This window comes from Sorex araneus, chromosome 1 (assembly GCF_027595985.1).
Source record: "Sorex araneus isolate mSorAra2 chromosome 1, mSorAra2.pri, whole genome shotgun sequence".
Lineage (NCBI taxonomy): Eukaryota > Metazoa > Chordata > Mammalia > Eulipotyphla > Soricidae > Sorex > Sorex araneus.
In genome coordinates this window covers 78,852,430-78,874,963 of record NC_073302.1, presented here as the reverse complement: position 1 = coordinate 78,874,963, position 22,534 = coordinate 78,852,430, and the positions used below count along the sequence as shown (strand labels likewise).

At 39.0% G+C, this 22,534-nt stretch overlaps 1 protein-coding gene across 2 annotated transcripts in view; it reads left to right on the top strand.

Annotated features, from left to right (window-relative positions):
• Positions 1–22,534, top strand: part of NAA35 (N-alpha-acetyltransferase 35, NatC auxiliary subunit) — a 76,981-nt gene that overhangs the window by 42,920 nt on the left and 11,527 nt on the right. For both annotated transcript variants that reach the window (XM_055123890.1, XM_004600104.2), the window contains exons 13-17: positions 5,635–5,694; positions 8,321–8,427; positions 10,117–10,183; positions 17,476–17,574; positions 18,501–18,679. In XM_055123890.1, the coding sequence (XP_054979865.1) occupies positions 5,635–5,694; positions 8,321–8,427; positions 10,117–10,183; positions 17,476–17,574; positions 18,501–18,679 (512 nt within the window). The remainder of the gene's footprint in view (positions 1–5,634; positions 5,695–8,320; positions 8,428–10,116; positions 10,184–17,475; positions 17,575–18,500; positions 18,680–22,534) is intronic.

The following is a 22,534-nucleotide window of genomic DNA, read 5'->3' as shown; positions in this document are numbered from 1 at the left end:
TGCTTTATCAATCTTGTGTATTTTCTCAAAGAACCAACTCTTGGTCTCATTGATCTTTCTGGGTTTCCATGTCATTAATTTCTGCTCTAAGTTTTATTATCTCTTACCTTATGCCTGGTTTGTGCTCCTTTTGTTGGTCCTTTTCTAAGATTTTGAGCTGTGAAGTCAAGTTATTAATGTGGGCTCTTTCTTCCTTCCTGAGAAATGCTTGCAGAACTATAAATTTTCTCCTTAACACTGTTTAAGCTGCATCTCACAGATTCTGCTAGCTCCTGTCTTCTTTCTCATTTCTTTCCAGGTGTCTTTTGATTTCTTCCTTGATTTCCTTTCTGACCCACTCATTGTTCAACATTGAGTTGTGTAATTTCCAGGTATTTGATTTAGGGTTTCTTTTTTTCATCTTTTCATTTTAATTTTTTTATTTCTTGTGTGTGTTTATATATATATTTTATTGGTGAATCACCATGAGGGTACAGTTACAGCTTTACACGTTTTTGTGTTTGTGTTTTTGTCATACAATGTTCGAGAACCCATCCCTCCACCAGTGCCCATTCTCCACCTCCAATGAACCCGGTATCCCTCCCACCCCCCAATCCCATCCCTCCCACCCCACCCCACTTTTGTGTCAGGGCATTCCAAACAGCAGTGTAGGAGGGTCCCTTTCTCTCCATATCCACGCCAACAGCGGTTGCTTTTGTTCTTTTGGATGTGTGCCAATCTCTGTGGTGTGAGGCGATATCTCAGTTGTTTTGATCTACATCTCCCTGATGATTAGTGATGAAGAGAATTTTTTCATGTGCCTTTTGACCATTCGTATCTCTTCCCTGAGAAAGTTTCTGTTCATCTCTTCACCCCATTTTTGATGGGGCTGGATGTTTTCTTCTTGTAGATTTCAACCATTGCCTTATATACCCTTGATATCAACCCCTTGTCAGATGGGTATTGGGTGACTATCCTTTCCCATTCTGTAGATTGTCTTTGTATTATGGTCACTGTATCTTTTGTGGTGCAGAAGTTTCTTAGTTTTATATAGTTCCATTTGTCTATCTCTGTTTCCACTTGGTTGCTCAGTTGCATGTCATCTTTGAAGATACCTTTATCTTCAATATCGTGGAGGGTTTTACCGACCTTGTCTTCAATGTACCTTATAGATTGTGGTCTGATGTTGAGTTCTTTAATCCATTTTGATCTGACTTTTGTGCATGCTGTTAGGTTGAGGTCTAAGCCCACTCTTTTGCATGTGGTTGTCCAGTTATACCAGCACCATTTGTTATAGAGGTTTTCCTTGCTCCACTTCACATTTCTTGCTCCCTTATCAAAGATTAGATGATCATACATTTGGAGTTGTGTGTAGGGATATTCCACCCTGTTTCATTGGTCTGTGACTCTGCCTTTTTTCCAGTACCATGTTCTTTTCATTGTTACCGCATAGTAGTAGAGTTTGAGGTTGGGGAAGGTGATGCCTCCCATCGTCTTTTACCCAAGAATTGTTTTAGCTATTCATGGCATTTGTTGTTCCATATGAATTTCAGGATTGCTTGATCCATTTCTTTGAAGAATTTCCTGGGTATCCTTATAGGAATTGCGTTGAATCTGTATAATGATCTGGGGAGTATTGTCATTTTGACAATGTTGATTTTCCCCATCCATGAGCAGGGGATATGTTTCCATTTCCTCATGTCCTCTTTTATTTCACGGGGTAGCGTTTTATAGTCTTCTTTGTAGAGTTTCTTTACTTCCTTAGTTAAGCTGATTTCGAGGTATTTGATTTTCTGAGGTACGATTGTGAACGGGATTGCTTTGTTCATGTCCCTTTCCTCTGTCTCATTGTTTACGTATAAGAAGGTCATGGACTTTTGTATATTGATTTTATAGCCTGCGACTTTACTGTGAAAAAATCTCTATTTTTTCTAAGATTTTCTTGGTAGAGGTGGTAGGCTTCTCTAGATACAGTATCATATCATCTGCAAATAGTGAGAATTTGATTTCTTCCTTTCCTATCTGGATCTTTTTCTTCCCTAACAGCAATTGCAAGTACTTCCAGTACTATATTGAACAAAAGTGATGAGAGTGGGTATCCTTGTCTTGTCCCTGATCTTAGTGAAAAGGCCCTTAGTTTTTCCCCATTGAGGATAATGCTTGCCATGGGTTTGTGGTAGATGGCTTTGACTATCTTGAGGAAAGTTCCTTCTAAACCCATTTTGGTGATATTTTTCATCATAAATGGGTGTTGGATCTTGTCAGATGCTTTCTCTGCATCTATTGAAATGATCATATGGTTTTTATCTTTACTTTTGTTGATATGGTGAATTATGTTGATTGATTTCCGAATGTTAAACTATCCTTGCATCCCTGGGATGAATCCCGCTTGGTCATGGTTTATGATCTTTTTGATGAGTTGTTGGATTCTATTTGCTAATATTTTGTTGAGCATCTTTGCATCAGTGTTCATCAGGGATATTCGTCTGTAATTTTTTTTGTTAGTGGTATCTTTGTTTGCTTTTGGTATTAGGGAGATATGTGCCTCATAGAAACTGTTTGGGAGAGTTCCTGTTTTTTCGATTTCCGGGAAAAGCTTGAGGAGAACTGGCAGCAGGTCCTCTTTAAATGTTTGGAAGAATTCGCCAGTGAATCCACCTGGACCGGGCTTTTGAACTTGGAAAGACTTTTGATTGCAGTTTCCATTTCCTTTATAATAATGGGTCTATTCAGGTATTCCAGGTCTTCCTGGTTCAGTCTTGGGAGACTGTAGGAATCAAGGAATTTATCCATTTCTTTTAGGTTTTCTTGTTTTGTGGCATACAGACTTTCAAAGTAGTCTCTGATGATCTTTTGAATTTCATTGGTTTCTGTTGTGATGTCCCCTTTTTCATTTCTGATTCGGTTTATTAGGGTTCTCTCTCTCTCTCTCTTTGTGAGTCTTGCTAGCAGTTTATCAATCTTATTTATTTTCTCAAAGAACCAGGTCTTGGTTTCATTGATCTTTCAGATTTTTTTCTGGGTTTCCATGTCATTAATTTTTGCTCTAAGTTTTATTATTTCCTTCAGTCTGGTTTGGGTTCCTTTTGCTGGTCCTTTTCTAAGATCTTGAGCTGTGAAGTCAAGCTATCTATGTAGGCCCGTTCTTTCTTCCTGAGGAATGCTTGTAGAGCGATAAATTTTCCCCTTAACATGGCTTTAGCTGCGTCCCATAGGTTTTGGTACTCGTGTCTTCATTCTCATTTGTTTCTAGATATCTTTTGATTTCTTTCTGATTTCCTTCCTGACCCACTCATTGTTCAGCACTGCATTGTTTAATTTCCAGATGTTTGATTTGGTTCTTCATGTCTGTGTGTGATTAGCTTCTATCTTCAGTGCATTGTGGTCTGAAAAGAGAGCTGATACAATTTCTATCTTCCCAATTCTATTGAGGCATGTTTTGTGACCCAGCACATGGTCTATTTTGGAAAAAGTTCTGTGTGCACTGGAAAAGAATTTGTATTCTTTCTTTTTGGGGTGTAAAGCCCTATGTAGGTCTATTAGCCCTCTCTCTTCCATTTCTTCCTTCAGGATCAGTGTTTCCTTGCTGAGTTTTGTTCTTGTCGATCTATCCAGAGGTGATAAGGCGGTGTTGAAGCCTCCGACTACTATTGTGCTGCTAGTGATGTCCTCCTTAAAGTTTGTTAGCAGTTGTTTTAAGTATTTAGTTGGTCGCTCATTAGGTGCGTATACGTTTAAGAGTGTGATTTCTTCCTGTTGTACATATCCTTTGATAAATAGAAAATGACCTTTACTGTCCCTTCTAATTTTTTTCAACCTGAAATCTATGTTGTCGGAAACTAGTATGTCCACCCCAGCTTTTTTGAGTGAGTTGTTTGCTTGCAGGTTTGTTTTCTATCCTTTGACTTTGAGCCTGTGTTTGCTCTGGACTGTTCAGATGTATTTCTTGTAGGCAGGAGAAAGTTGGATTTAGTTTCCAAATCCATTTTGCCACTCTGTGTCTTAATTGGTGCATTTAGACCATTGACATTGAGAGATATTATTGTCATGGAGTTTTGTGCCATCTTTCTGTAAGGTTTGTTGTACTTGTAGGGGGTTTTCTTGTCTGACAGTAGCCCCTTTAGTCCTTCCTTTAGGTTTGGTTTTGAGTCTGTGAAGTTCCTGAAACTGTTGTTTATCGATGAAATAGTATATTGTTCCTTCGAGTTTAGCTGGATAAAGTATTGTTGGTGAGGCGTTCATTTCATTGAGTTTTTCATTAACAACCACTATCTCTTTCCAGATAAGGAAGCTACACGTTCCATATCTTTTGCCCTATTTCTGCCAGTCTATAGCAAATTTAAAGGCGTTCACAAGCCTGTCCTTGGTGAACAGACCCAAATCCAAATGTTAAAATATGCATAATTTTACTTAACCCCAAAATTTGAATAATGAAGTAAAATATGAAGATGATATAACCATTGTCCCATTGTAGATGTTAACATCTCAGTGTATTTGTTTGCTTGTTATTTGCTTATTATTTTTGTTTGTTTGTTTTTGTTTCTTGTTTTTGTTTTTTGGGGCCCCATCTAGCAGTGCTTAGGTCTTACTTCTTGGTCTGCACTCAGGATTACTCTTAGAGATATTTGGGGCACCATATATATGATGCTGGGGATTGCACCCAGGTGGCTGTGTACAAAGCATGTACCCTACCTGCTGTACTGTATCTCTGGTTATTTGGTAATTTCTATGACATAGGTAGTAGGCTCCTGCCATTAGTTTTAATTGTTGATGCAATCATTTTCATCCTGTCACTGTCACTGTCATCCCATTGCTCATCGATTTGCTCAAACGGGCACCAGTAACGTCTTCGTTGTGAGACTCATTGTTACTGTTTGTGGCATATCGACTATGCCACGGGTAGCTTGCCAGGCTCTGCCTAGTGGGCAAGATACTCTCGGTAGCTTGCTAGGCTCTTTGAGAGGGGCGGTGGAACCGAACCTGGGTCGGTGGTGTGTAAGGCGAATGCCCTACCCACTGTGCTAATTTAATAATTATTGCCCACAAAATATGATTTGCCAGTCAAAAATACTGGTCCTTGATTTAGATAGCTCAAGTATTAGAAAACATGCTCAATATGTGTGTGAGGCCATAAGTTTGATACCTGGCACTACCTAATCCACAGTACTATAAGTTGCAAAGGTGGCCCCTGAGCATCACTCATTGTAGTCCTGGTGGTTCATGAACTGTCAGGACTGAGCATAGAGGTGTCAGGCCTTTGTCAAAACTGTCAGATGAATCAGGCCTTTGTCAGATCTGTAGGCTTAGCATTGCTGGTCATGTTCTTTATTAAAAAGAATATGGCTAAAATTACTTTCTTTCCCATTGATGTAATTAGATAAATGATGTTAAATATTTCTCATATTTTAACTTCAGTAGTAAGATTATTTCCAGTGATCGAAAAAAATTACATTTAAGTATTTGAGTACACCTAGTGGTACTCAGGACTTATACCTGGCTTTGTGCTTATGGATTACTTCTGTGTGCTCAGGGGATCATGTGTGGGACTAGAGCTTGAACCGGGATCAGCTGTGTGCAAGGCAAGTACTATCATACTGTCTCTCTGTTCCCCAGCTTTTATTTAATCTATTACTAACAGTTTTTTTTATCTTTCAGGATTTTTTCTGTGAATTTAGTGAGCAGTCACCATGTGTTCTTTCAAGATCTCTATTACAAGTGAGTTCTACTTAGTATTGAAATATTTTTAATATAAAATTATTATTGTTTTATTGAAAATACAACAATTTTAGGTTTACATTAATAGAGGACATTTCATAATATTAAGTGTTGATATAAGACAGGAATATTTGAAATTACTAATTTAAACATCTGCTTTTAAAAAATAGAAAAATTAAACTCAAAACATGCTGAAGTAATGAACTAAAAAAAAAGTAGAAACTGGCAAAATAAGAAATAAACAGTAGAGAAATGCCACCAATGCAGTTAATGTAGTCAGAAGCTGGTTCTTTGAAAATACCAGGTTTGTGAACCTCTAACCTCTAAACAAAAGAAGGGGGAAAAGATGTAGACTGGTAATATTAGGAATGGAAGACAAAATATTAACTAGAGTCCTGCACATACTAAAAATATAAACATCACTATGTCCATGGATTCAAAAGAACTCACTCAGGATGAAATAGATAACTTGATAAATCCTGTAGTTAATAGATAAATCCTGTAGTAAAAAGATAATAAACGTATGGATTATATTAGGAATGCAAAATCAGTTAATGTAATTCATTATACAGTCTAAAGTATCAGTCACTGTCACTGTCATCCCATTGCTCATCGATTTGTTCGAGCAGGCACCAGTAACGTCTCTCATGGAGAGACTTATTGTTACTGTTTTTGGCATATCCAATATGCACGGGTAGTTTGCCAGGCTCTGCCGTGCAGGCGAGATTCACTTGGTAGCTTGCCAGGCTCTCTGAGAGGGGCGGAGGAATTAAACACAGGTTGGCCGCGTGAAAGGCTAAAGTCCAACCGCTGTGCTATCGTTCCAGCCCGAAGTATCAGTAGATTAAGGAAAAGCATTTGGCAGAATTGGGCATCCATTCATGAGTAATACTTAAATATTTAACAAAACTATTAACAGGACTTTATTGAAATGCCTCTTAATCCCCAGAAAGCATGTACAAAAGCTACAACTAAGATAACTATAAAAGATTAAATCTTGCTTACGTTGAAAAAAAAATCAAGATTGTGTATTCTCAACCTTCTATCCCTACTCAATACAGTGCTGTATTTTGATAAATGGCAGGAAAAAAGAAAAGGTATATGATTGAGAAAGGTTGGAAACATGCTATTTACATAGGCCATGTTTTTCTGTGGAAAAGAAACTTAACACTTCATTTATTAGTAAGTTTAACAAGATCATAGGCTATGAGATCAGTAGTGAAAAGCAGTTTTATTTCTTTGTACTTTCATCGAATACACAGAAATCAAAATTTTTAAACAGTATTATTACGTAGAGCCACTGATTTATAATGTATACCTCAGACTTACATCTTTCTTAAAAATATATTAAGGAGCCACACCCACCTCCCACTGCCCTGCTCTACCAATTCACAACAAATCTCTGAGGAGATATAAGCGAGCAACTAAAATTTATGGACACATTGGTCCCCCAGTTGAAAACTCCCGGGTGCCCTTGGGAGGGATGTGGACTAAGTTCTTGTCCTGTTGAAACCCTGGCAACTGCACCCACACCCTACTGCTGCAGCCACATCAAGGGCTCAGTTCACCACTTCTCTACTGTTTTCTGCAGAAAGACCAAACTGTGAAAAATCTTGTGTCAACTCATTGGCTCAGACCACAGATCTTGAAGTCTCTGGACTGTGCATATTCCTCAATGCTGATATTCCAATAGGATCACACCAAATTAAATGGGAATGCAACATAGAAGCCAGTTAAATTCATCAAATAAAGACAATAACACAGAACACTCAACTAGCAACAAATTTCTCAGTAAATCCTTAGACAAGGACTTAACCTCCATGGTCTGTAAAACAATTTTCACATAAAAATTGATTTTAAACTTACTTTCTTATTGGAGCTTTGTTTTCTAATCAGTTTTAACTCTTGAATTGTATCAACAGCTGTGGCTTTTGTCAGCATTTAAAATTTTTTTTTTTACAAAATTAAGGACCAGGAATGTGACACAATCTTAGGTCAAATCCCAATTGTGATTAAAAAATTAATAAAACAATAATCACAAATACATTAAAATGGAAATTTTAATAAAAAATAATATACGGTAGCATAAAAGAAGTGGAATAATTAAGTATAAATTTAGTTCCTGGTTTTTTATTTTTTGTTTTTTTCGCCATACTGGCAGTGCTTAACGCTTATTCCTCGGTCTGTGCTTAGGAATTATTCCGGTGGGTTCTGGGGACTCTGGGGTGCAAGGGATCAAAGCCAGGTCAGCTGCTGTGTACAAGGTAAATGCCTTACTGGCTCAGGTACTATTGTTCAAGCCCTAGTTCTTAGTTTTTGGTTTTTGGTTTGTTTTAGGGGCCATACCCCACAGTGCTCAGAACTTTTTGGTGCTTTGCCAAAGAGGTATCACTTTTGGTGATGTTGGGGACTTTCTTGGGGTGCCAGGGATTGAATCTGTGTCAGCTCTGTGTGCAGGACAGGGACACTACTCACTGTACTATTGTCCTCACCCCAAGACTTTGTATATTTTAATCTCTTATGTTCTGTGGTACTTAGTAAAAGCTCATTTCAAAGTAGTAACATGTATAATTATCGGAATTGTCAAGTAGTGTCAATATTACTAATATATATCATTTGTTTAAAGACCACTTTCCTAGTGGATAACAAAAAAGTCTTTGGAACCCATCTCATGCAAGACATGGTGAAAGATGCACTTCGGGCTTTTGTTAGTCCTCCAGTGCTCTCCCCAAAGTAAGTATCACAAAACTTTCTATAGAGTATTTCCAGAAAGCCCACATTTCTTAAAGCTGCTGCTTAATAATCAAAGTATAAAATAAATTTCCATATAAAATTTTTTTGAATCTTAGTTATATGTTTATTTGTGTCACATATTGCTTAGACTTGAACTGAGGTTTATGTGAAGTTACAGTAGGTCGAACTTAACAACAAAAACTTATAGAAGAGTCATTAGAAATTCAGTAACTTTCATTGATCTTCCTGTGTTCAAAGCACTGATTTAAGTATACATTTTGGTATATAGACTTGTTTTGCTACCACCCCAGCTGTGTGCAGAAATCACTAAGGGGACAATTTGTGTTACTGTGGATCGAATCCAGGTGACCACATGCAGTGGAGGTGTTTTAATCCCTGTACTATATCTCTGTCCCGCAAAATTAAATTTTTTAAAACTTATCTTTTCGATGATGAGTCTGGATAAAAACAAACTGTAGATAAATGTTTTCAAACTGTTTTAGTAGGTTAGGGCCCTGAAAACATGCTGTGAGAAAAGGTTTCATGTAGAAAGAAAGAATCGTTATTTGAGTAAGCATTTTTGAGACTTAAAGACACTTTTTCTGTTAAGGAGTGGGAAAAGTCATTATTTTCTAGCAAAGAATCTGGTATATGTGAAATCATGGGCATGGTATTATACATTTTAAGAAGAGTTAATGGTTTATTATTCTTACCAACAATTTGTTGAATAATTCAGGCTACATCTCACATAAAACTGACTTCTTCCATTCAGGCTAGATTCCTTTGGAACAAACCATGAGATAAAGATTTATAAAAATCTGGTGGAAGCAGTAGTACAGAGGCTAGGTCACTTGTCTTGCACACAGCCAATCCAGATTTAGTCTCCAGCACAGCATATGTTCCCCCAAGCGCCACCAGTGATCCCTGACCATAGAGCCCGGAGTGCGCCTTGAACAATTAAGTAAGAATATGGGCAAGTAGGACATGAAAAAAGAAAGCTTTTATGGGTTATGCTCAGAGATAAGGAAGCTTGAGAATTTACACATACTTACCAGTTAATAACCATATCTGGATGAAGTAAACAGGAGGATATCCTCAGTGTCAGTTACATTCCTCATTTTATTCAACAGCTTTATTCTTAAATACTATATAACTGTTCTACCTTGTATTTGTCTTTATATGGCTTAAATTCATTATGATTTTTCTGTCCCCTATCCCCAACATACACACATAGACAGATATGCCACCTATCCCATTTCCCTGCGCCTCTCAGCCGGTTAGAATAAATACTCAGTTAAGTCAGAGCATATTAATTTCACTGTTGCTATCTGTTCACTGATAGTTAGAACAGTGTATCACACAGTAAGCACACAAAGTTTTGTACTTTGACTGTTTTGCTGGTTTTTTTTTTTTTCTTCTTGAAACCCCTAAGCAGTACTCAGGAGACCCGGAGGCCTCTCCCCACAAGTTCTGAGTCAACTGGATTCATAGTTCAGTATTTGGTCTCTGTGATGCTGAGGATCTTTGGGTCATTCCTGTGGTGCTCAGGGGCTTCCAGGGCTATACCAGGCAATGCTTGGGGGACCATGTGTTTTGGGGATCCGTGAGGGTCTGCTGTATGCAAGGCCTTCAACTTTGTGTTATCTGTGGCCCAAATAGTTTTATTTTAATGTAAATATTATCTTACAGATGCTGCCTATATAATAATCACCAGGCTAAAGACTGTATCGATTCTTTTGTTACTCACTGTGTTCGGGTAAGGAATACAATTTGAATCTTTGGTATGAGTTCTTAAAAGGTTTTGGGGATGTAACATACTTACTACTTTTTCATTTAATATTTATTAATTTTTGCTGAATGAATAGGATATTTCTTTCTCCTTTTACACTCCACTACATAGGTTATTAACTTAGTGTCCCTTATGGATTGTTAGATACTGAGGCACCTTTTGATAGCTTTTACTATAACCCTTAGGAACCACAGAAACATTGGTAAAACAGTAATTTCCACTTTTTTTGGTAAATGAGCACAAGTGATTTACTTTTGACCTAAGAACAAGGAATATTTGTAGCATCTCATGCACTTTTTCTTTTACTAAATGAATAAAATGTTAGCAAATCAAAATTTAATTATACACCACCAAAGCTACATTATGAGGAAAATTTATACCTCTGCAAGCATTCCTCAGGAAGGAAGAAAGGGCCTACATAGATAGCTTGACTTCACAGCTCAAGATCTTAGAAAAGGACCATCAAAAGGAACCCAAACCAGACCGAAGGAAAGAAATAATAAAACTTAGAGCAAAAATTAATGACATGGAAACCCAAAAAACAATTCGAAAGATCAGTGAAACCAAGAGCTGGTTCTTTGAGAAAATAAACAAGATTGACAAACCACTAGCAAGACTCACAAAGAAAAAGAGAGGGAGAGAACCCTAGTAAACCGATTCAGAAATGAAAAGAGGACATCACAACAGAAACCAATGAAACTCAAAAGATTATCAGAGACTACTTTGAAAGTTTATATGCCACGAAACAAGAGAACCTAAAAGAAATGGATAAATTCTTTGATTCCTGCAATCTCCCAAGATTGAACCAGGAAGACCTGGAATACCTGAATAGACCCGTGAATATCAAGGAAATGAAACTGTAATCAAACATCTTCCCAAAAACAAAAGCCTAGGCCCTTATGGATTCACTAGCGAATTCTTCCAAACATTTAAAGAGGACCTGTTGCAAGTTCTCCTCAAGCTTTTCCCGAAAATTGAAAGAACAGGAACCCTCCGAAACAGTTTCTATGAGGCACATATCTCCCTAATACCAAAAGCAAATAAAGACACCACTATGAAGGAAAACTACAGGCCATTATCCCTGATGAACACAGATGCGAAGACCCTCAACAAAATATTAGCAAATAGAATCCAACAACTTATCAAAAGTATCATACACCACGACCAAGTAAGATTCATCCCGGGGATGCAAGGATGGTTTAACATTCAGAAATGAATCAACGTAATTCATCATACCAACAAAAGTAAAGATAAAAACCACATGATCATTTTAGTAGATGCAGAGAAAGCATCTGACAAGATCCAACACCCATTTATGATGAAAAATATCACCAAAATGGGTTTAGAAGAAACTTTCCTCAAGACAGTCAAAGCCATCTACTACAAACCTATGGCAAGCATTATCTTCAATGGAGAAAAACTAAGGGCCTTCCCTCTTAAGATCAGGAAGAAGACAAGGATGCCCACTCTCACCACTTCTGTTCAACATAGTACTGGAAGTACTTGGAATAGCAATTAGGCAAGAAAAAGACATTAAGGCATCCAGATAGTAAAGGAAGGAATCAAGCTCTCACTATTCACAGATGACATGATACTATACCTAGAGAATTCTAAAACCTCTACTCAGAAAGTCCTAGAAACAATAGATTGTACAGTAAAGTCGCAGGCTATAAAATCAATACCCCCAAATCATGACCTTCCTATACACTAATACTGAGACAGAGGAAAGTGACATAAAGAAAAAAATCCCATTCACAGTCGTGCCCCAGAAAATCAAGTACCTCGGAATCAGCCAACTAAGGAGGTTAAGAATCTCTACAGAGGAAACTACAAAATCCTATTGCATGAAATAAAAGAGGACACGAGGAAATGGAAACGTATTCTCTGCTTATGGATAGGTGTAGGATGACATTACTTTGTCCTTTCCCTCAACCTACATTTCTATGGCTTCCATCAATCTTCCTGCAAAGTCTGCATAAGGTTCTGAGGCTCTCTGGACAATCTTAGTAAAACTTCCCTTAAATTCTACTTCTGCATCAACCTTCTCCCATGCACGCAGGGCTCCGTCACGGACATAAGCAAGAACAGCACGAGGCAAGATGACTTGCCTTTCTGGGTCGCGCCATTTCCCTTCACCAGTTAATATCTCACAAGTCAACTCAATACCTGAAAAATTTTGTCCAGCATGGCCTAGGCCTTGAAGCTTTGCCTTGGCCTCATTAGAGAGCCACATTCTCCATTCCAAGTACTGAGAACGGCTTAAGCATGTCTTAGCAACCCTGTGAAAATCATGAGGTACCCAGTAGGACTTTTTACTCCAGTATGAAAGATACTCCCTACAGTATAGAGATGTAGGCCCGTACGAGACACAAGCCTATTTGAAACGACTGAGAGAATCCATCCTTAACCTGCGATAAGATGGAGGCTGCTGCTTCTTTGCCTGGACTGGGCGATTGGGAGCATGTCCCGAGCGGTCTGGAGGCCGCTTGGCTGAGTCACTCTCGGACTCAGAATCTGAGTAAGTGGCAGCAGACTCATAACCTGCATCACTTCCATCTAATATACTAGAAGTAGAGCAATATTCACCAGCCTCAGAAGTATTTTTACTATGGAAACCCTTTCCAGACTTAGGTGTGGGAGGAGCTGAGGCCGTATTATTCCATATATTCTCCACATCAACTGCACTTTTCAAAAACAGGAGAATAGAATTAACAATCTCCCACGTAGTCCAGAATTCCACGGGGATCTTAGTCCCTTCCTTAGATGCCTTGGAGACATTTTTCCTAACTTGTTTCCAAATCTTACTTTCTAGAGTTCCTTCGTCTGGGAACCATGGGTTAACTGCATAAACTACCTTAAAGCAGGACCGGAGTTGGTCTCTGGAAATGCAGAGTTCCGGGTCTCCTGTTCTGCGGGAGAGACACTGAATCAAATCCATAAATGGCTTGCCCTGTTCAGTCTGGCTCGAGAAAATATGAAAGATCTTGGGAAGGCCCAGAATCTGTCCCATCTTAGTGGAGGATTGCTGTTCGGATTTTAATCCACAGCACACTAAAAAAATCCTGATCTCCCACTCACTTTCTAGAGTGGGGTGCACCGAACGCTATTCTTACCTTTAGTTGGTAGTTCGTGCCCGCTCCAGGGACGCCAGCTGTAAAAAACTAAGGAGCACCGAGGGGCGAATGCACTCGCGGGCTCTCTAGGCGGCTCTGTCTCACCGCCCGCGTCCGGTGCCCCAGAACCACTGTGTGTGCAGTCGAGGGCAGGCGACGGAAGGAAGAAGGAAGAAGGCCAAACTGGTTGCTCGATCCGTTTATTTCATTCTCTCTCTCCGCTTCTCTCCCGCTCTCCTGGATCTTGTCCCCGTGGATCTGGCTCGTGGATCTGGCCCCACAACCCACTCTTCCAGCCTAGTTAAATCTCCACAGCATGAGGGGGTTGGGGCGTACACATAGGTGTGGTCACCCTCAATAGGGTAAGGTCCTTTCCCTTAGGGGATGCTTCTCCTAGGACTTAATTCTCTTTCAGCAGGAGGATCCACCCAAGGGCGGAGTCCCATGAATGTGTTTCTCTTCTCCTCAGCCAGCAAACATATAAGAATTCATAATATTAATTATTTTGTATGGACACAATAAGAGATGCATTAAAGCTTATAGAATTGCTCTCCTGGGGCCATCTCAATCTCAGACTACAGTGCTCAGGCCAGATCAGTCTTTCCTATCCCTGGCAGGGTCCCAGTCTCATAATTACTATTGCATCATGACAGCATTTGTCTATGATCAAGCTCTTAACTTATAGTTAAGAATTAGGCACTTTGGCCAGGCCCATCTCGATGCCAGGGTAGCATATAACTCACTGCTTGCCCTAGATTCTTCCCGTCCCACGTCGGGGACCCTACTTTGGGGTGCTAGAAACTGAGGGCAACTGAGGCTTAAGTGGAGAAAGCAGAGGCCCGGGAGGGAATAATATTCGAGGCCAATTAATTCCCAAGTTATAAAAACAAAATATTGTCTTCTTGTGTCTACAAAACAGACATAGCTTTAAAGTAAATTATTCAAAAGGCACAAGAAGAGAAGAAAGGCAATATTAACTTATATGATATAAATTCAGTATCCTAGGAAGGTCTGACCTTGCAAATTAGCAGAGTCAGATTAAGGGAAAGCCGAGGATTAACTCTTTTGGGGAAGAGAGCATGGAGAAGTGATTATAGCTAAACAAAGGGATGGGAGAGATTCGGGAACACCTTGATGGGTGTGACTGGGGTAAGCCTAAACTCTGGGTAAAACCGGGACAAGCTACTTGTGGCAAGGAGGGAAAGGACAAAGTAATGTCATCCTACAGATAGGAAGACATAACATTGTCAAAATAGCAATACTCCCCAAAGCACTATACAGATTCAATGCGATTCTTATAAGGATACCCATGAAATTCTTCAAAGAAATGAATTAAGCAATCCTGAAATTCATATGGAACAATAAACGCCCATGAATAGCCAAAGCAATTCTTGGGTAAAAGACGATGGGAGGCATCACCTTCCCCAACCTCAAACTCTACTACTATGTGGTAACAATTAAAAGAGCATGGTACTGGAACAAAGGTAGAGTCACAGACCAATGAAACAGGGTGGAATATCCCTACACACAACTCCAAATGTATGATCATCTAATCCTTGATAAGGGAGTAAGAAATGTGAGGTGGAGCAAGGAAAGCCTCTTTAACAAATGGTGCTGGCATAACTGGACAACCACATGCAAAAGAGTGGGCTTAGACCTCAACCTAACAGCATGCACAAAAGTCAGATCAAAATGGATTAAAGAACTCAACATCAGACCACAATCTATAAGGTACATTGAAGACAAGGTCAGTAAAACCCTCACGATATTGAAGATAAAGGTATCTTCAAAGATGACATGCAACTGAGCAACCAAGTGGAAACAGAGATAGACAAATGGAACTATATAAAACTAAGAAACTTCTGCACCACAAAAGATACAGTGACCATGATACAAAGACAATCTACAGAATGGGAAAGGATAGTCACCCAATACCCATCTGACAAGGGGTTGATATCAAGGGTATATAAGGCAGTGGTTGAAATCTACAAGAAGAAAACATCCAGCCCCATCAAAAATGGGGTGAAGAGATGAACAGAAACTTTCTCAGGGAAGAGATACGAATGGTCAAAAGGCACATGAAAAAATTCTCTTCATCACTAATCATCAGGGAGATGCAGATCAAAACAACTATGAGATACCACCTCACACCACAGAGACTTGCACACATCCAAAGAACAAAAAGCAACCGCTGTTGGCGTGGATGTGGGGAGAAAGGGACCCTCTTACACTGCTGGTGGGAATGCCGGCTGATTCAGCCCTTTTGGAAAACAATATGGTTGCTTCTCAAAAGATTAGAAATTGAGCTCCCATTTGACCCAGCAATACCACTTATACCCTGGAAACACAAAAAAGTATAGTCAAAATGACTTCTGCACTTGTATGTCCATCGCAGCACTGTTTACAATAGGCAGAATCTGGAAAAAACCCGAGCGCTCGAGAACAGATGACTGGTTTAAGAAACTTTGGTATATCTATACAATGGAATACTATGCAGCTGTTAGAAAGGATGAAGTCATGAACTTTGCATATAAATTTATCAACATGGAAAGTATCATGCTAAGTGAAATTGAGTCCAAAAGAGAGACAGACATAGATGAATTGCACTCATCTGCAGAATATGAGACAACAACACAATGGGAGACTAACACTCAAGAATAGTAGAAATAAGTACCAGGAGGTTTGCTTCATGACTTGGAAGCCAGCCTCACATGCTGATGGAAACGGCAGCTTAGAGAAGGGAACACCAACTAAAGTGTGGTTGGAGTTCCTGCTTGGGATGGGAGAGGCGTACTGAAAGCAGACTGTAGACTGAACACGACTGCCACCCAGAGCCTCCATTGCAAACCACAAAACCAAAAGGAGAGAGAGAACAAAAGGGAATGCCTTGCCACAGAGGCGGGGTTGGGTGGGGGGCATGGTTTGGGGGTGGGAAGGATGCTGGGGTCATCGGTGGGGAGAATGGGTACTGGTGGAAGGATGGGTACTCTAGCATTGCATGACTAACACAAGCAAGAAAATATGTAAATCTGTAACTGTACCCTCCCGGTGATTCATTAATTAAAAAAATACTTAATTATATGAAACCGCAGACTTTTTCAAAATCTCAGGAAAAATATAAACTTTGTAATAGATTAAACAGACTAAAAATCATTCTCTTAGAAATATTTATTTTAGAAACTTCATATTAGCTCTTTGGGGCATAATTTCAGTTATCAAGTTGCAGGAAGATAGGTACAGTGAAAAGAGAATTAATTATAAAAAAGTTTTATCACATATTATCAACTTTTGTTATATCATTTTGCCTTTCCATACACGTTTTTAGTCTTTAAAAGTAAATGCTAATATCCTAAAACTCTTACATACTGTTTCAGAAAGAGCTCAGCTGTGTCAGATAAACAGAAAGCAATTACATGCTTAGTAGAATCTTAGACTAAATTTTATAATCCATACTCTGTACATTTGAGCATCCTACCATTCTTTTATGTTGTCTGATTAGTGAAATACTATAATGTTTGTAATGAGAATACTGTTTAGAAAGATTAGGAAGTGAAAAACTTTAGGGGATTATGGATATTCACTATTTTACTCAATCCTTATTAAGCAGTTTTACATATTTAAAGCAGCATAATAGTCAGACTTTTTTGACTTTTGAAATAACTAGAAAAGATACTACCCTCTTAAACATGTAGAAAGAAGGGGCCGGAGTGATAGCACAGCGGGTAGGGCGTTTGCCTTGCACGCGGCCGACCCGGGTTCGATCCCCGGCATCCCATATGGTCCCCCAAGCACTGCCAGGAGCAATTCCTGAGTGCAAAGCCAGGACCCTGAGCATCGCTGGGTGTGACCCAAAAAGCAAAAAAAAAAAAAAAAAAAAACACGTAGAAAGAAGCTTACAGATTAAGAAAGATATTTTTACCATATGTAAAAAAGTTTTATGTTTATAAGCAGACACATTTTATGGTTATCAAGAAATTCTGGATTGAGTACTTTAAAAAGAAATGTTTAAGTAAAAAATGCATCCAGGGGTGAGTTGTATAGAACATTTATTCTCCTTTAACCTGATGTTGAAAACTTAGAATGTTAATTTTCTGTACTATTAGAAAATTTCATTTTGACAATTAACAAATTGTATATGTATTGCAGCCATTCTGTAGTCTTATTCAGATCCATGGACATAATAGGGCTCGGCAGAGAGATAAACTTGGTCATATTCTTGAGGAATTTGCTACCTTGCAGGATGAGGTAAGTTGTCTTCCTTTCTAAAATCAGGCAGTTTGTGTACCTTAACCAGATTTTTACAAACAGTTCTTTGGGATAGTATTTGACTTTATGATTTCAATGTGATGAATTTTTCTCACGTAAAGGTTATCTATATTGTAGTTTCCCAGAAGGAACAAGCAACTGAGAAACATCTTAATTCACTTATTTGATAATGGGAATAAATGCTAAAATATGTGTAGAACAGAATTTTATAGTAAGCTCACATAATCATAATTCATGATCTTAAATAATTAATGTAGAACTGCCAGGTATAGTCTAGTGGCCCCAGCTCCAGTGGGCTGGAGTAGCACCACACCAGCTTGCCCACTCATTAGTGTCTGGACTGCTTAGACAGGGCATCATTAGGTGCGGTCTCCAGGCCTGCAGAAACGTGGTTGGGAGCCCCTCCTCAAAAAAGCGTGTACAAATAAATATACACATTATTTATGAGAAGCTTCAGTATTTTTTTTTTCTTTTTGGTTCACACCCAGCAATTCTCAGGGATTACTCCTGGCTCTGCACTCAGGAATTGCTCCTGGTGGTGCTGGGGAGACCATATGGGATGCCGGGGATCAAGCCCTGGTCAGCTGCATGCAAGGCAAAAGTCCTACCTGCTGTACTATTGCTCCAGCTCCGAGAAGCTTTAGTATTGAGTTTAAAGACTTGAATTCAATTATATTTGTAGTTCTGTCCTTTAAAGTGGATATCCTTTTAAGTAGAATTCACTTAAAGTATTTAAAGTTGCAAAATGAGAGGTTTGAATTTGTAAACTTAGCCAAAAATGCATTTTAAAAATAGGAGTTTCTTAGGTGACAAGGTTTACATTTTCTGTTCTGTATGCTATTTTAGCTTTTAAAAACATTCTCATTACCTTAGAAAGTCACTATTCTGACATTTTATTTTGATAGGCAGAGAAGGTTGATGCTACCCTTCATACCATGCTGTTGAAGCAGGAGCCACTGAGGCAACATTTGGCCTGTTTAGGTACCTGGGTTCTTTACCATAACCTTCGGATTATGATTCAGTATCTTCTCAGTGGCTTTGAACTGGAACTCTACAGCATGCATGAGTACTACTACATATATTGGTAAGAGAATAGTTTGAGTGAAATTTGGTGATGGGTGAGTAGGAGAGTCTGAATGAGAGTCTCGAAAATACAGTAATTTTAGGGATACTTTTTTATTTAGAGTATTTTAACTTTAGCTTTGAGCAATTAAAAGCATTTATTGAAAATTGGAGCTCAGGGGTTATGGTGCCGCCAGCAAGTCAACCTGTACCTGTGGGGCAAGTGCCTTAGCAGCCTGATGGTGCTTTCAGGCTTCCTGACACCCCAAAATTGCTGCTGTGCCTTTGGCTGGGCCCCAACCACTTGGGACCAAGTTTACCAACAAATTAAATGGCCAAGAGTTAGGTATATGGAAGCCATGCCCACAAACCAGCTCTGGCTCAGCTATACAAGCTTATTTATTGGTCTTATTTCAGATATTCATAGATAAATCTCGAAAGAGATTGAACGCTGCAGTTAATCTAGGACCCATGCATGGCTGAACAGACCAGGGTAAATAGGAGGGGGGTAGGTTGGCCTAGTGGCCCACCCATGCAGAGCCCCTGGCAGCCACTTGCTTCCACAGTCCAGAATCGCTGTCATACCCCTGGCCTGACTCCACCACCTCAGGATGGATCTCACTGAGACATAATCTGCTGAAAATTCTGGTATGCAGGTTTTGTGACTGAAATATCCGGGCTTTCTCAGGGTCAGGATCGACTACCTCCCCCCACCTCCCTGTACTTCTAGAAGCCTCAGCAGTCTTATCCACATCCCAAAACTGCCACCCAATTGAAAAGCTACTCCAGCCTACTGTATTGATAAAAATACCAAATACCCTGAACAAACACCATTACCTCTTTCACCTGTACTGCAAACCATAATGCACAAAAGGAAAGGAAAGTGTGTTCCATAGATGGAGGCTTTGGGGTGAGGGATGGGGGTAGGGGATGGTGGTGGGGAAACGAGGGACATTGGTGATGGGAAATGTACACTGGTGTGCTGGATTATCGAATGGCTGGATCATTGAATGGCTGTAACCTAATTATGAGTAGCTTGGTAATGGTCTATCTCACGGATATCCAATTAAAATTGTTTTTAAAGTAATGTGGTATTCATGCCCAATTCAGTCAGCTTAGTCAATAGCTGAATAAATAGCAGTACTCTTATATTAAAAAAGAAAAAATTGGAGCTCAATCATTTTGAACATTTTTAGGTGCCATAAATGTGCATATTACTTTTCCAACCTTCAAATATTTTGAAATTTGCAGTAAAAGTTACTCTAAGGTAATTAAATTAATTGAAAGTAACCATTTTTTGGGAAGAAAAGAAAGGACACATGTCTTGCCCTTTCAGTGATGTTAGGCACTAGCAGAAGAATTTAAACATCCCAAACTTAGTTTGTGGCTGAGATTTTCATTAAGGGCACAAATGCTCTGAACTGTAGTTTTTATCTTATTTGTCTCAGAAGTTAATTTGAAGGAATTAAGAGATAATCCTTAGAATAGTCTTTGCTTTCATTTGAAAATGTGGTAAGGTTAGTAAACAGTCGTGTTTTTGTTTTATTTGGTTTTGGTTTGGAGTAGGGGTTGCTGAGGAGGTCTTAACCAATCAGTGCGAGGGCCGGGTTGGGGTCCTGCTATGGCCCTGCAGTGCCAGGGATCCTTGCCCACCCTAGCAGTGCTCTGGGATGCTGATGTTTGAGAATAGTCTGTCCGTGGATAACTTGCCATAGATAGAAAATAAACTAAGAAAATTATTCAGCCTTTGGACTCGTTACATTAATAATGAAAACTCTTAATGTTCCTTTAAGTCACTTATGAAGGAAGAAAAGTTTTCTGTTTTATTAACATTTTGTTTTTTTTGTTGTTATGTTACTGTGGATGCTAGGACTCTTAACAGGTAACTCTAGGTAGGCTATGAAAATTGAATTTGATCATTAACCATAATAGCATGATAATAATATTATTTGGTGTATTAGCCAAAACTCACATAGGTAACATATCTTATACAAATATGTATTGATACAGCTAGTTGGGATATATATTTTTTTAATGAACAGATTCCTTTTATTTAAATCAGACATAAGTGAACATGCTCAATGTTTTTTCGTTTTGATTTGGCACAGGTGACTGGAAACTTCTTGCTTTTCCTCAAAATGTAATTTGTCCAGGGATGTAGTGCAGTATTAAGAGCAACTGCCTTTCATATGCAAGGTGCTGGGTTCAGTTGCCAGCATCTCAATATGCTTTTGGTAAAAAGATTTGGCATCTTAATTCATGTAACTGCTCTATTAGAAATTTATCTGCATGTTTGAACATGTTTATTTCATAACAAAAGAAAGTTTATGTGGTGCCATGATTTGATCCAGGGACATCCACATGCAAGGCAAGTGCTTTAGCATCTTGTGCTTTATCTCTGACTCTCGTATTAGTTTTTACTGATTTTCAGTTTTCAAATTGGAAACTGAGGTTGGATTGAATCCTGAATGTTCGCAATATCCTGTTCATGAATACGATCCATAATGTATGTGCCCCTTTAAGAAATTAACAATACTATGGTTTGCAAACCTTACAATGCATCATAATCATTTGGAAATGTACATGCTTGCTGGGTTGGTTTCTTAACAGTTCCTGATCAGGGTAGGACCTAATCATTGCATTTCTAAATAACTTCCTGGAAAGATTGTCACTGGTCCAAAGATCATTAAGTCAAGAACTGGCATAGACGATCAGCACCTGATTTCTTAGATATATTGTGTATTCATTTGATGAGAGTAGCACTGTAGTACTGTAGTCCCGTTGTTCATCTATTTGCTCAAGCAGGCACCAGTAACGTCTCCATTGTGAGGCTTGTTACTGTACTTCAGTAAAATTCAGGGGTAGTTGGCTATGTAGAGAATAGTGTAGTAATCTGTTGTTGGTTTAGATGATGGTAAGGTAGAAGGCAGCATTAGTCCCCTATAGAAGTTGTAATTGTATTATTATATAGAGCTTCAAATAAGGGAAAATCCCATTTGTAGTCTGTGTAATCAAACAATAAATAAGCAAGGCAGGGTCTCTCTCCTGCTATGTGCGCTCAGTGGTTATGCCGTTTTCCCACCCTCGATGGCCAATGGCAATGGACGAAAGAAGGAGAAAACAGAGGCCAGGCTGGTTGGTGATCAGTTGCTATTTATTCCTCCTCTGCCTCCTTCCAGTCTCACTGCCCATCTTCTTCCTCCAGCCCATTCCCCAGCTTACTTAATATCGAACAATCTCCAAGGGTTGGGGTAGCAGTTGAGGTAGCACATCAACATATGTAAAGCTCTTCCTTTGGGGAAGCTCTTCTAAGACTAAGATCTCCTGCTAGGAGATCCACTCAAGGCCCTGTTTTTCTTCTAAGGACATTTCCTTTACTTAGTCCATAAATAATCTTATATTCACTTCTTAATAATCTTTCTAGTCATTTTGTATGACTAGAAAGAAATATATTAATTTTTTAATATATTTAAAAAATAAGTAAGAATATATTTCACAGTAAGAAATATATTAATCTTATAGAGTGGCCCTCCTGGGGACATCTCATTATAGATTGTAGATAATTCTCAGGCCAGATTAGCCCTTCCTAACCCTAGCAGAGTCCTTGTCCAATCACTTCTGTTTGGGGCATGACAAAATTTGTCCATGACCAGGCTTTTAACTTATTATGAGTTTTACGGCACTTGACCTGTCCTTTTTTGATGCCAGGGTAGCTTGCTACTTGTCTTGGGTCTGTCCAGTTCCTTCGTCTGGACCCTGCTTTTGGGGTGCTAGGAACTAAGGGAAACTGAGGCTTAAGTCAAGTAAACAGATGCCCAGGAGTGAATATTATTCGGAGTCAGTTAACTTCTAAGTAACAGAAGCATAACATTAATTG